The 13,151-nt window shown below is 42.3% G+C and overlaps 1 protein-coding gene across 12 annotated transcripts in view; it reads right to left on the minus strand.

The window, feature by feature from the left end:
* LOC147732987 (protein 4.1-like) overlaps nt 1-13,151 on the minus strand; it is a 586,946-nt gene that overhangs the window by 478,012 nt on the left and 95,783 nt on the right. For all 12 annotated transcript variants that reach the window (XM_086957538.1, XM_086957536.1, XM_086957532.1 and 9 more), the window contains exon 3: nt 5,543-5,615. In XM_086957538.1, the coding sequence (XP_086813664.1) occupies nt 5,543-5,615 (73 nt within the window). The remainder of the gene's footprint in view (nt 1-5,542; nt 5,616-13,151) is intronic.

Genomic DNA, 13,151 nt, shown 5'->3' on the forward strand with positions numbered 1-13,151 from the left:
TCACGTGATTGTGATTCACGTGAACTGTTCAAAATCCTCTGGGGCCTGAAGTTTGGTTTAGCTGCATTAGGGCTCTTTTCCTATTCCTGCGGAATAAGAAAGGCGAGCCCTAAAAATGAGGGACAAAGAGGAAGGATTAACCACTAGCAAGCTAACCTTTTTGAACGACAATCAAAGGGACAAATAAAAAGGCAATAGGAGGGCTGTAAGCCCACAGATTTAATACAGCATGTCTCGAAGAGACAGCGAATGCTCTGTCAAGGCTTGACCTAAAAAAGTGCAGTATTTGATCATTAAAGCTCCATGTCTGACAGAATGAAAAAAGGGGTGCACATTACAGTAGCTGTCTAGTTCCGGTCGTCTCTTCCTTTACAAATAGTATGGAACCCGACATCGGCCTGTCATTAAGGGCAGAGTCTCCCCCTCTGCCCGCCCCCCTCTTTTTGTAGAGCATCAGGCTGTGCAATCTTAGGTCAGCCTCACATTAACCATGTCAAGTGTCAGGCAACCAGGCATTTTAAAAGTGCAGGTGCGGTGCAGCCTGAGCCAAGCTTTGCCGGGATGAAGAATTCACAGCCTGAGGGAAGTGACCTAATCAGCTGGGCAGTCTTTTGAAAACCTCTCCCTCATGATGAGTGGCAGCATCATTGATAGACTCAGAACTATGTGCTTCAGTTTTAAGCCCTGAAGTACCCAGGGCTGACGGTCTATAAATGATGCCTTATCACAGAGTGGGGTGGGATCAGCAAATCTCACTGACCTCATCAAACTCTGTGAGGATGTAGGGAAGGTCCTCCTCTCATTGCTGACCCATGACATGGCCAGCCAATGAGAGAAGGCAACTGGATCTTACAGTAGTCCCTTACCTCCCAAAAGCCTCCTGAAACTGAGGCCTTTATGCGTCTCCCTTTCGCAATCCGATGTGACCAACATGGCTGGTAAGTCCATGATGAATGCATGACGTGTGCATATGTGCATGCTATGAACAGGTGCATGCGTGTTTATGTGTATTTGTGTGATCTTTTAAATGAATGTGTAGGAGTGTATGTGTGCTTTTGTGGAAGAGAATGCGTGTGTGCCCACCCCACTACTACTGCACATTATGGATTGCCATTGGTAGTAACTGGAAACTGTGCTTCCTAGCTGACCTGGCTACAGTTTGGAGTCTGTGTCCATCCTCATGGTTCAGAGTACAGTTCTCTTGGATTCTGGCCTCGCTCCAATTGCCCAATTTGTGTGAGTTCTTGACAGAGTCTGTGACATTGGTAGCAGTAAGAAGAGATAAAAACATTTCCTTTGAAGTTCCTGCTGTTGTTTTTGGATTCAATAGTGTTATATTTAGTAGTTTAATTTTATGTTGGAAATTTTGTACCCACTACTGAATATATTTATGCCCTGACTGTAGTGACAATTTTATTTTAACAATTGGCTTTTTTAAAGAAAAAATTAAAACTAGCCCAGATATCTTGCCAAAACAGCCAGAACAGTGTTCTTCCTATTTCCCGATATCTGCATAACCAAAGATGTCTGCAGCATCCTCAACAACATTTGGAGCCAACATGCTTGAATGGGCTCAAAGGGTTTTCTTGAATCGGTAGGAGCTGTATGTGGCGCAATCTACCTCTCGGTGTTCTTGCGATAAACACAGATTGAAGACCTGCTGTAAGTTGATCCGGGGATCCTTCGTGTGGCAGCGAGGGCAGTAATGGAAGGTAATCGGTTACATCACCAGCAACGCATTCCCTGAAGAACTTAATGGAGACTGAAAAAAGGCCCTGTAGGGGCTGCAGTAAAAGCAACTCGACAAGCGATTTAGATATACCTCAATACACCTAATAGAAAACGCAATGGAAACAATACCAACGAGGGAAATAGTTTTGCACAAACCGAAAAGAGCACCGTGACTGAGTTGTACCGGAGCGCAGGCCCACACATCCGAACCAGACGCGGAAAGAAAAACAATCTAACAATAGAGTCTGTGCCCATGCGCATTATCACCAAGAGGAGGGTTCACTCTACCTCGTGATTCGAAAGACTTCTTCGAAGAAAAACAACTTGCACACATCCAGAACCAACACTAGCTGGCAGGATTATGCAAAGAACATGTATCTAAAGCCACACATGCCTCGAAAATTTCTTTTAGCAGTGCCAACAGAGAGACCTTACAAGGCGAAAGACTATACAAATTAAATAACATCAGAAAGTTTAACTTGTTGAGGATTACCTGCTTCTCACACCAGGTAACAAATTTACCTAAAATCCCTGAACATATAGATTTGGTGGAAGGGTGGCAGGCATAAAGACCGAATACTCCACTTCTGCAGGAAGGTTAAAACTTCTTAGTAGGTTTTCCTAAATTTTAGCACATGGTGGTGTACATTGTGAATGTATAAACCTCTTCCTTGCTGCAGGAACAAAAGACCCACTCAAAGAGAAAGCTGAAGTGGAGGCATATGTTCAGGGTCAGGAGATAGGCGTACCAGACCCTTCAAGCCAGAAGGAGATAGGCATGGTCCCACCTAACTTTTCTGTATCTGAAGTGTGAGAGGCAAAATGGAAATCAGAAGACAGGAGCATGCCTCCCAGAGACCCTCCTCACAAATAGGGACTCTCTGGAGTGCAAATCGTTGGGCACAGAGCCTTTTCGGTAGAGGCAAAAAGGTTAATCAAGGATGCAGCCCACTGCACAAAGATGACCATTGTAACCTACAAGTACAAACAACTTGGATTGGCAGGATCATACCTGCGGTGTTTATCTGTTCTGACGTTGAGGGATCCTGCCAGATGGCCGACCGCCAGGGAGATCCGTCGAAGAGCTGGCTAGTAGCAAGACATATTTGCTTACAGAGAGTACACATGCTGCCCTGTTTGTTGCAATTCTACATGGTGGTTATGTTGTTCAACCACACCTGAATCTACCTCCCCTTGATGATGGTAGAAAGGTCTTGAGGGCAAGCTGGATGTCTGAGTCACTTAACTTCAGAAGATGTTCCATCTGATACCAAATGCCACTTATCTCCACACTGTTCAAGTGATCTCATCAGCCAAAAGATGATGCACCTAGCATCACTGAGGCATCTGGGGTGACAAACACCAGAAGGCAAAGCAGCCTCAGACATGTTAAAGCTGTAACAATAGTTCTCATCTAAAAAAGGCATGATAATAGTCTGAAATGATGTGTTAAAGCCTGAATTATCTAGCTGCAGAGGAGTTTAAGCCTTCAAGGTAGCCATGTCCAGGATTACCCATATATAGGGCAGACTCTGAGGCTTAAAGATGAGACTTGGACTCTTTGAAGGAAAATCAAAGGTTGGGCAGCAACCACACTGTTTTCTGCAGGTGGTCTGAAACTAGCGTAAGTGTATCCTCTTTCAACAGCCAGTCATCAAGTTGTAGGAATACATGTATCCACCAACCACCACTTTATACACACTTAAAGGGGCTAATGAAAGGCAGGAAAGTACATTGAAAATGGTCTGATCTTCCAGCAAAATTAAGAAAGAGAGGCTACAGGACAGCCTCGTGAAAGCATTGTCCTGAAAGTCCAGGGACACCATCCAATCCTTGCCGAATAAGTTCAGCCACCTGAGGTTTTTTCCAAAGGAGACTGCAAGGGAAAAATCAAGAATGGATTCAGGGGAAATATCTAAATTAGTGGCATTTTGTAAGTGAAGGTACAAACCAGTATTGTTGTACTATGGGGTTAAATGATCTGCCACTTCTCCTCAACAAGATGCTTTACTGGATAAAGGTCTTGAATAGAATCTGCGTCTATTCAAACAGCCTTCATCCTCTGGAAGTACTGAGAACCGGAGAGAAGTCCTCCTACCCATCCTGATATTTTAGTTATGTTGCAATAAGTCAATGGTAGCCAAGCCAAGAAAGGATCCAAATCTGGAACTAGCGCCAAAACTGGTTCTAGATCCTCTGGAGGCAGTATCGATGGACGAGCAGATGGCAGGAGCTACAGCAGAGGACGGGAGGCAAAGCCAGGAGCAGGCTGAGTCTGACCATGGTCAGTCGCCACAAGGGAGAAGCCTACCAGTGGAAGTTCAACAGGGGGTTCAACAGGTCCATGAGGTCAGAAGATGCACCAAAGGCATTGCTGTATGTCAGTTCCTCTCATTTTGTAGTTCGAAAAAAATAAGTGAAGTGAATTATGTGACAATCTTGCTGGGGTACAGGGAGTGTAAAAGGAAAGGCTGTAGTGTGTGCTCTTTTATACTACCCAACAAAAACACCTGTAAATTAAGTGTACTCATTCAGACGTTAGGAAAAGAAAAATGAAGCACTTTCTTGTAATTCTGAAGTGTGATGGAAACAAAGATTTTAATAGTATCAAAAATTAAGACACTTTACTTGGTGATGCACAAATGATATTCATTGAAACTGTATTTCCACACATTATCATTTGGGTGCATATAGTTTTATCAGTAAAACAGTATGTCAGTAAATTTAGTGGCCATTCCAATGAAAGATGTGCTGTCTCTAAAAGACTTTGCACTACCACACAATGCTTTATAGTTACATTTAAAAAAATCCCCTGTCTCTTGTTCATGTCTAGGTGGGTCACAAACGTTTGTTGTTCTAAAAACTGGTTTGTGGTTCTAAAAGGTTTTGGAAAAACTGATCTAGAGCATACGCACTTGCAATTGGAGGCCACATGAGGCACTGTTTAGCCATCTCCTGCCGGGCCCTCAGTAGTAGGAAGATTGTGCACAATAGTTAAGAGAAGATTAATTTGCAGGTGTGTGTGTGCATACGCAAGTGATCTCAATCCACCCTGTGAAGCTAAGAGGGTGGGAGGCATGAGGGTTGTTCTTTAAGGGTTCTTAAGAAAGTGTCGGAATACAGATGTTTAGCACACTGATATGGAACTACAATACACAAAATGCAAACGTTCTTTTTTTTAATTCTCTTAAGTGCTGAACAAATTTGGGGAGAAAAACAAACCATTTATTTAAAAAACACAACTTTCTTAACAGAAAAGTATGTTCTGCATGTATATTTTACAAAACGCTCCGAAGTATTTCGAGCGTGGGCTGGGCAATTAACAGCTTACGACTAAAAAAAGATAACAGGAGTTGCGCATGAAATAGTTTCAAAAGCGTGCAAGCCAACTATCTTGTTTGAGATGACAGAGAGGAAAAAGTTCCTTATCCGAGATGGCTGCATCACTAGAAGCAAGGGTTGTACTTCCAATGTCATCTAAGTCTTGCAAAGTCAGCTCTACAGAGCATGCTTATTCTGATTCAAACCAAGATCTTAGGGAGACCTCCTTACATCAAACACTTGGGGCAAGTTGCATCCCTACCATGTCAGAAGTAGCAGCAGGCTGTGGATGTGAGAATCAGAGGGCTAAATCAGCACTCCAATCAATAGTAACAACTAAACCCATATTGGTGAAGGGTATCTTAGCTTGTATACACCACTTACAACACACAAGTAACATTGATAATATTTTCAATCCCCATAGATTCATCAAGTTAAAAATCTCAATTCCCAAAATATTTATTAAGTAGACAGCAACCCTTTTTTGTACCTGGTTATATCTTCGGTGAGCTGGGCTGGGTCAGGTGGATAAAATTTCACATTGAACGTGAAATTCCAAGGGCCTGTTTAAAAGAAAAATAAAGTGAATGCATGAAAATAAAGATGAAAATCTGAAAAGCAAAATGCATTTTATTTTCATCATTTTATTTGGGTGTTTTGTACAAGACCGCCTTGAGGTATGGAGACAAGTAAGAGGGAGCAGGGTGATATGTACACTTATGGAAAAACAGAAGTGAGGAACCAGCTGATCTTCCTGATGCTATCAACAGCTTCTAGAGACAACCTGCCATGAAGCTATACCCACCAGGATGATAGCACAGACATCATTTCCTCAGTCATAAGAGGAATGGTGAGGACTCAATCCCGTTCGTAAGCATTACACAGATAGGCCTTGTATCAAGAAAGGGCATATGATTACCCAAATGCCAAGAAGACAAGGTAAATTATTAATGATCTTCTAAACTTGAGGTGAAAGTTTTCATGTCAAATGCGATGACGTAATTTCAGCAGGAGGAGCCAGAAATATGAAGAGGTCAAGTGCTCATGTCCTGTTTCTCACTGACCAAGTCGACAGTAGGTAATAGTTGGCAGGCTATATTAACCTGATTGGTTACAAAGGGGTACACCATTTTACAACACTTTTACTTACCTGTAATTAGAATTCTCTATGGAAGATCGCTTTTCACCAATTCACAATGTATTACAGGTTGTCAGGATGGGTAACCTCGTTACCTTAGTGTAGTAAAGCATACACATCTAATGCAATAGTTTTCCCAACACATCATTTTGGAAGTCATGGCTTAGTCAATGACATGGACAGGACTAAAGATGTAGTCCTTGGTGGCTGTCGTCAGCTTAAAAAAGAACAAGTGTGCCCAATAATCGTTACCCCTCACCAGGGTGGATCTTATGCGAATTCATAAAATATGGTAACTGTGGTATGTGGTAAATGGTATGAAACATGTTGTCCATCAATCATTGGATGTTTCAAACATTTACATACTTTAAAGTAGAATAACAAGCAGTGCGTACAATATTGTATCAGTGACTCCTGAGGCTGCACAGGGATTCAAGCTTTTTAGTTTTTTGTATATATACACCATGATGGTAATGTTGTACATCAGTACTATCTTTGTCAGATCTTTTACATTTCTGGACCCAAAACTTTGAAAGAGCCGTCTGCTCTATCTCTGCCAGGCTTCACCAGAAGCAGTTTTTAGAAAAACACCTGAACGTCTCGTTATTCTAATCTTCTACCATTTTTTTTAACTTCTGGGGTTTGGAATCGCAGCCCTGGAAGGCGCTGTCTGGGGCAGCCACATGCTCGAAAGATTCTGAACAAACAAATTTGAATGACTGCAGTGCAATAAGCCAGATTGTTTGGAGTTTGAATATATTTACGTCAATATTGGTTGTCCACCAATGCCCTTTCGGAGTAGTTTGTTAAGCAGCCAAAGTAATGGAAATGTGACTATTTTCCTTGAGGACTTGATTTCTGAGGCAGACCAAACAAGATGCTGCTGTTCTCTTATCACAGAACAGATTTTGAGCTTAAGGTTACAAAATCTGATGTTCTTGTAAATTCTTTTCCACTGTAAGAACAGCTCATACTATATCAGCCTTATCATCAATCGGCATTAAGGTATTAGTAGAAAGCCAGAATATTGCTTCAATAAGGACAACTGCATTTTTCTGTAAAATCTGTGTATACCGACAGGATTTTTTGAACTCAATGCCCTGAAGATCATAGAAACTGGCTTCCAAAAGACACAGCTAGTGTGATGGCAAATGCCATAATTCCAACTTCTTTGCAAGGTTTAATATGGGTAGTAGTCAAGACACTGCTAACTATCTTAATTGCACCTTAATCACCCATTGTCCAGATCAGCAGCTTTTTCTCCACAGATTAGTTGCTCCAGGAGCCGTGCACCTGAAGATTCTCAATGCCAACTACAACCCACTGAAGGTATCTTGAAGAGGCAATGATGACAAAGGTTTGGGGAGGGGGTTTAGATGTGGTCTAGGGAGCAGCGATTCTTAACCTTTTGACATCTGTGGATCCCAACTGAAGCCCCATTGTTAGATGGGAACAATAGCTTAAATTAATTGGTCTCCCAATTTGTGAAATTGTAAAATTATGCAAATATAGTGCAACTGTGTAATGTAATGTCACTGCAGAATTCAAATGAATAAAATATCCAAATGATGTACATCATCTTATATCATATGCCAGTATAGTGCACTAGGTGGGCTGGTGCTCTACAAATACTAATACATAAACATGGCTGCCAAAAATATTCTAGCACACTGAAATTGCTAAAACTGTGGATGGTGACACACGAGTTCTTTGTCCGATTTTATCTTATTTCAGCCCGTAACTACAAAGTCACTTTAACCTCTGTTTTTTTCAGTGACTGAGTTTTTTTTAAAGAGAATAAAAGACTGGAAAGACTGTGACCGGTGCCATGGAGAACATGGTTCTTCATAATGTGACGAAGCTGCACCTTGACTTTAGCATTTTATCTGCCAGTAGGGCCAGACCTGTCAAGACACAGATCTACATAAGATTTTTCAACCTCCAACAATGATCACCTTAGAGGAGCCGAACTCGGTGAAAACTCTAGAAGCATTAAGTTGCATAAATGGAGGCCTCGATGATCATAGTAATAAGCAAACACATTGCCTTAATGGGCCTATCCATCTATTTTAGGAACAGTGTCACCATTCTGCATCTCCTAGGTTGATATTGGAGTTGAAGGCGTCCAAGAAGTGACAATAGGCCTACTACTACTACCCACCCACCCACTGCCTTTTGAGCATTACTGATTTGATTGACATAAGATGCGTTTCCTGTACAAAGGCTATGTCAAGGACTTTTATGTATGACTAGATAAGATGGTGCCTTCCACCTTTTCTAGTATTAAGTTAATCCGGGAACATTGAGTGAGAGCTGTCTCGGTGGTGTGGGGGAACGGATGACTGCATGAATATCTTACCATAAGCACTATTCACGAGTAAGTCAATAAACATTTAGTTCAAAGAACTTTAGTACAATTAGGTAAACCCCATGATCTTTCCCCATGATTTACCACTATTGAAGGAGGGATTCCTCCACTCACAGCTTCAGCATAGAGCACAGTAAGATGGGTAAAGTGGGCGAAGAGGGCAGAGCCCAGAGGGGACAAGCAAAGAGCGAGACATTGATGAATTGTGTGAATAAAGAGCAACCAGACCAGTAGGCTTCACATAGTTCAACAAAGTGATACTAAACCTCAAACCCAAACCAGGTAGAGAACCCCAGATCTATGTACCAGTTACAGATCAATTCCCCACATCAATTCCAATATGAACATATTAGCAAAGATACTTGCAAACCATCTAAGGAAGGTTATCCCTAGTCTCATACAAGACTCCCAAGCCGTTTTTCTGCCTGGTCATACAGGTAGAAACCATATGAGACTCCTCTCCAACATCCTCTGGCAAGAGAAGACTGACACAGAAGAGACTGTTACATTCTTACTGGACACTGAAAAGGCATTTCACCAGGTCGAATGAGGGTACTTAATTTGGACTCTAAAGAAACTATGCTTAGGTGACAACTTCGTCTTTAAATAGGTAGCAATGCAGGGGGGTCAGCTCGGATTGACTGTGGAGGCTTTCTATGACACTTTCCCCATCAACAGATGCCTTCTCCTTTTCAATGTAGTCTTAGACTTTCTTGCAGTTGCTATTAGACATAAAGCAAACAGGGGTTGTCAGTGCTGCAGATTTCTCTAAGCTCTTACTTTATGCTGATGACATCATCCTTATATTGGGGGTCCCCAGAACCGTCATACCAGAACTAAAAGCCCCGGATTCCAACTTTTCCTTGTACTCAGGCTACAAGAACTGGAACAACAGTGAGGTCCTCCACCCCCCAAAAGTATCATGAGAGCTGTAGTCGAGATTTGAATGGCTGACAAACTATAAATACCTGGGAGTATTAGTACATTTGAAAATAGCCAGAAAGTATTGGATGCAATTGCAGAATTAATCAACATGGCAATGGCACCGAGCTATAATTATCTGCTGGGCATGCTACATATTCCTATACTCAATGGCATACTTTAAGACACAGGGCACATGATCGATATAATCATGCCCCCATTAAAATATGTGACTTCCTTCTTCTTTCCTTCTCCCTGCCCACCTCCATTTATATGTCCCCTCTTGACTTCACCCATCTTTCTATTACATGTTACACTACTTGCTTCACCTTGCCCCTTCTATATTATTCATCTTCCTTTCCCGATTTCTACATTTATCTCTCAACTTATATCTATATCTCTATGTACCTAGCCATCCCTTTCTCAACTTTCTCTTTCTCAGTTCTGCCCAGTTCCCTCTCACGAACATCTCTACCCTGCCTCTCTCACCACCTCATTTTTGTTTCAACCACTTTCTGTGACTCTATATACAGCTCTATCTCCTACCTCATCCCCACTGCTCAGTTTCAACCTTGCCTCTCAGAGTATTCTCCCATCTACTTCACTTCTTTCTCAACCCCATCTCTACGCACCTACCTCTCAATGTTTCCCTGCTTCTCTCCATACCTCACCTACCACTACCAGTCTCACGCCTATCTTTATCTCTCTCTCTAGTCCATTTTTCTGTCAGACTTAGATTTCATTCTGCTGCCTCATCTTTCGATCCCACCTCTTTCTCTCTCACTAACAACCTCACAAATTAAGACAACAGTTTTCTACATCAAGTCTCATTTTCTTTCAACCACATATATTTTCTAGACACCCACCTTTATATCTATTTATTAAACCTCCTCTCTTTATTCTGCCTTTCATCTCTGTACCTCATCCTCTATTTCACCTGTCTCTCTACCTCACCTCCTTATATGTCTAGCTACCTGGCCTGTCTGAATAATATATGTACTATCATAGAAGCATCATTTTAAAAATGGGCAAAATAAGCTAATAACAGAAAAACTTCAACCTCCAAATTAACCTTAGCTATGTACTTCACTTACCTTTCCATTTCACCTCTTTTCTCTCTACATTTTTTCTTTTCCTCCCCTATAGCTGTTGCCTTTCTCTTTAACTGACTTGTCTTCCTATATTCAATTTCACATTTTGCCTCTCTTCATCTCATCACTTTTTCTCTCTGCATGGTGCATCTCTGTATGTATATGGATAAGTCTTATTTTATTATACACCAGCCTACAAAACATTCACCAAGTCACCTTTGCCAGGTCTTTCTTATAGAGGGAGAAACAGACAGGTTAGACACAAAACTCCATTAAAGAAATACTATTGCAAAAAATAAAAAAAAAGTGTATACAACTGCAGAAAAAAAATTGTTTGAGCAATCTTTGCTCAAGCTCATACTTGATACTATTTGGTTGACACACACCTGGTAGCTTGCGTTTGTGCATCCCTGTTTCTGAAAGTGTAAAGTGCAATTCAATTTTATATCACATCAGGAGGATTTGAATTAGCTGAAAAGGGTAGTAAATTCAAAAGTATTACAAACAGGATGCCCCCAAATATTTCTTGCCCAGGGCCCCAAAATTTTTAAGATGGCAATGCACCACGTTTCATTGTTTTGTTTTATTTGTTAAAAAAAAATAATCTTCAATTGAAAAAGATCTAACACTAGTACTACAGGCCAATGAAGTGATATTCAAGATCGCCGCCTCGTGCAGCAGTCAAACCACTGCCATTCAGCTATATCTCCACAACAATTTAAAGAGACCTCAGATTCCTACTCCTTTGCTGAGCCTGTCAATCTTTAAAATCACAAAACAAATTACTTTTCACATTTTAGTGGCTTGGATATAGATCTATCAATTTTGGAATCCATCATATCGACAGCTTGGTACAAGTAAAAGGGATTCAGGGAGAGATGAAGAGGTCATGTTTTGCTGCCTTTCCTGTAATCTCTTTATTTGTAGAGTGCATAGGCAAGCAAGTGAAAACATGACAATACATGCCACACAGCAATGCAAAACAAGAGACCATCATAACAGTTTGCCATAGAGGTCAGCAAAGAATAAACCATTTCAACATCTTACAACAACACAAATTGGTTCTTTCGTCTCATGACGGACTAGACCCCGCTAAACCTGAGAACTACCGGCCCGTTTCTCTGCTCCCATGGGTCGCGAAATTGGCGGAAGCCCACGCTAACAAAATTCTAAGTGAGCACATGGCGAAAAACAACATCTTGGACCCCTCCCAGCACGGGTTCAGGCCGGACCATAGCACGGAATCCGCGCTACTAGCTTCCACTGAAAACCTACGGGAAATTATGGACTCCGGCAATAGTGCCGCGCTGATATTACTTGATCTCAGCGCGGCCTTTGACACGGTCTCCCATGCCATCCTATTGAAACGCCTTGAAAATATAGGTATCGTAGACGCGGCACTCCAATGGTTTAGATCTTTTCTAACCAATAGATCGTTTAGGGTATCTGCCCCCCCGTTCATCTCCCAACCTCAAAACATAGGACAAGGAGTTCCTCAAGGCTCTGCCCTCAGTCCCTCCTTGTTTAACCTATACATGCAACCACTGGCGGAGGTTGCCAGAAAATGGGGTCTCACAATGGTGTCGTACGCCGACGACACCCAGTTGGTCATCAGCCTCAACCAGGCCCCTTCTCCTGATGCTACTAGATTCAGGGATGGTCTGAGCGCCGTTGCTAAATGGATGACGGCAAACTGCCTTCAACTCAACGTCGGCAAAACGGAGGTGCTGATAATGGGGAAAAACAATAACAACTGGAATGACCTCTGGTGGCCCCAATCACTGGGCCCAGCACCCCCCCCCAAAGACTCTAGCTAAAAACCTGGGAGTATGGCTGGACTCTGCTCTCAGCTTCCAGTCGCACACAAAAAAAGTTGCCGCAACCTGCATTGGCTTACTAAGAAGCCTTACCCCCATCTTAGGCTATTTTGACTCTATAACTCGACAACTCATCGTACAAGCTACCATTCTATCCAGATTGGACTACGCGAGTGTCTTGTTATTAGGAGCTAATAAAACTGAACTGAAGAGACTCCAACGGATACAAAATTCAGCAGCAAGGGCTATAGTAGGTCTCCCTAAAAGATGCTCGGCGAGAGCAACCATTCGCAGACTACATTGGTTACCCATGGAAGCCCGCGTCCAGTTCAAAGCCCTCATATTCGCCTTTAAAATCATGAAGAACGAAGGCCCGGAGCTGCTCCGCTCGCTGTTGACCCCCTACACTCCCAAACGGAACCTCAGGTCCATGGGGCAACACCTAGCAATGGTACCCCACACTAAGTTTTGCCGCATTGGAGGACGCTCCTTCAAACTACTGGGGGCCAAATTATGGAATTCCCTTCCCCTCAATATTCGAGGCATGGACAACATCCTAGCTTTCCGTAAAGCTATTAAAACCTATCTCTTCCCCCCCTGTTAGGTTCCTCCCTTTCCCCTTTTCTTAGCTGGTTGTGTTATGGTTCCAGCGCCGGGACGCCCCGTTGCGGGGGCAGCTGTTGCGCTTTACAAAACTGCTAACATAACATAACAACTCCTCTTGGTGATACTGCGCATGGGCATCAACTTCTTTGTTAGATTGT

Source organism: Lissotriton vulgaris, chromosome 2_1 (genome assembly GCF_964263255.1).
Source record: "Lissotriton vulgaris chromosome 2_1, aLisVul1.2, whole genome shotgun sequence".
In the NCBI taxonomy this organism is placed as follows: Eukaryota; Metazoa; Chordata; class Amphibia; order Caudata; family Salamandridae; genus Lissotriton; species Lissotriton vulgaris.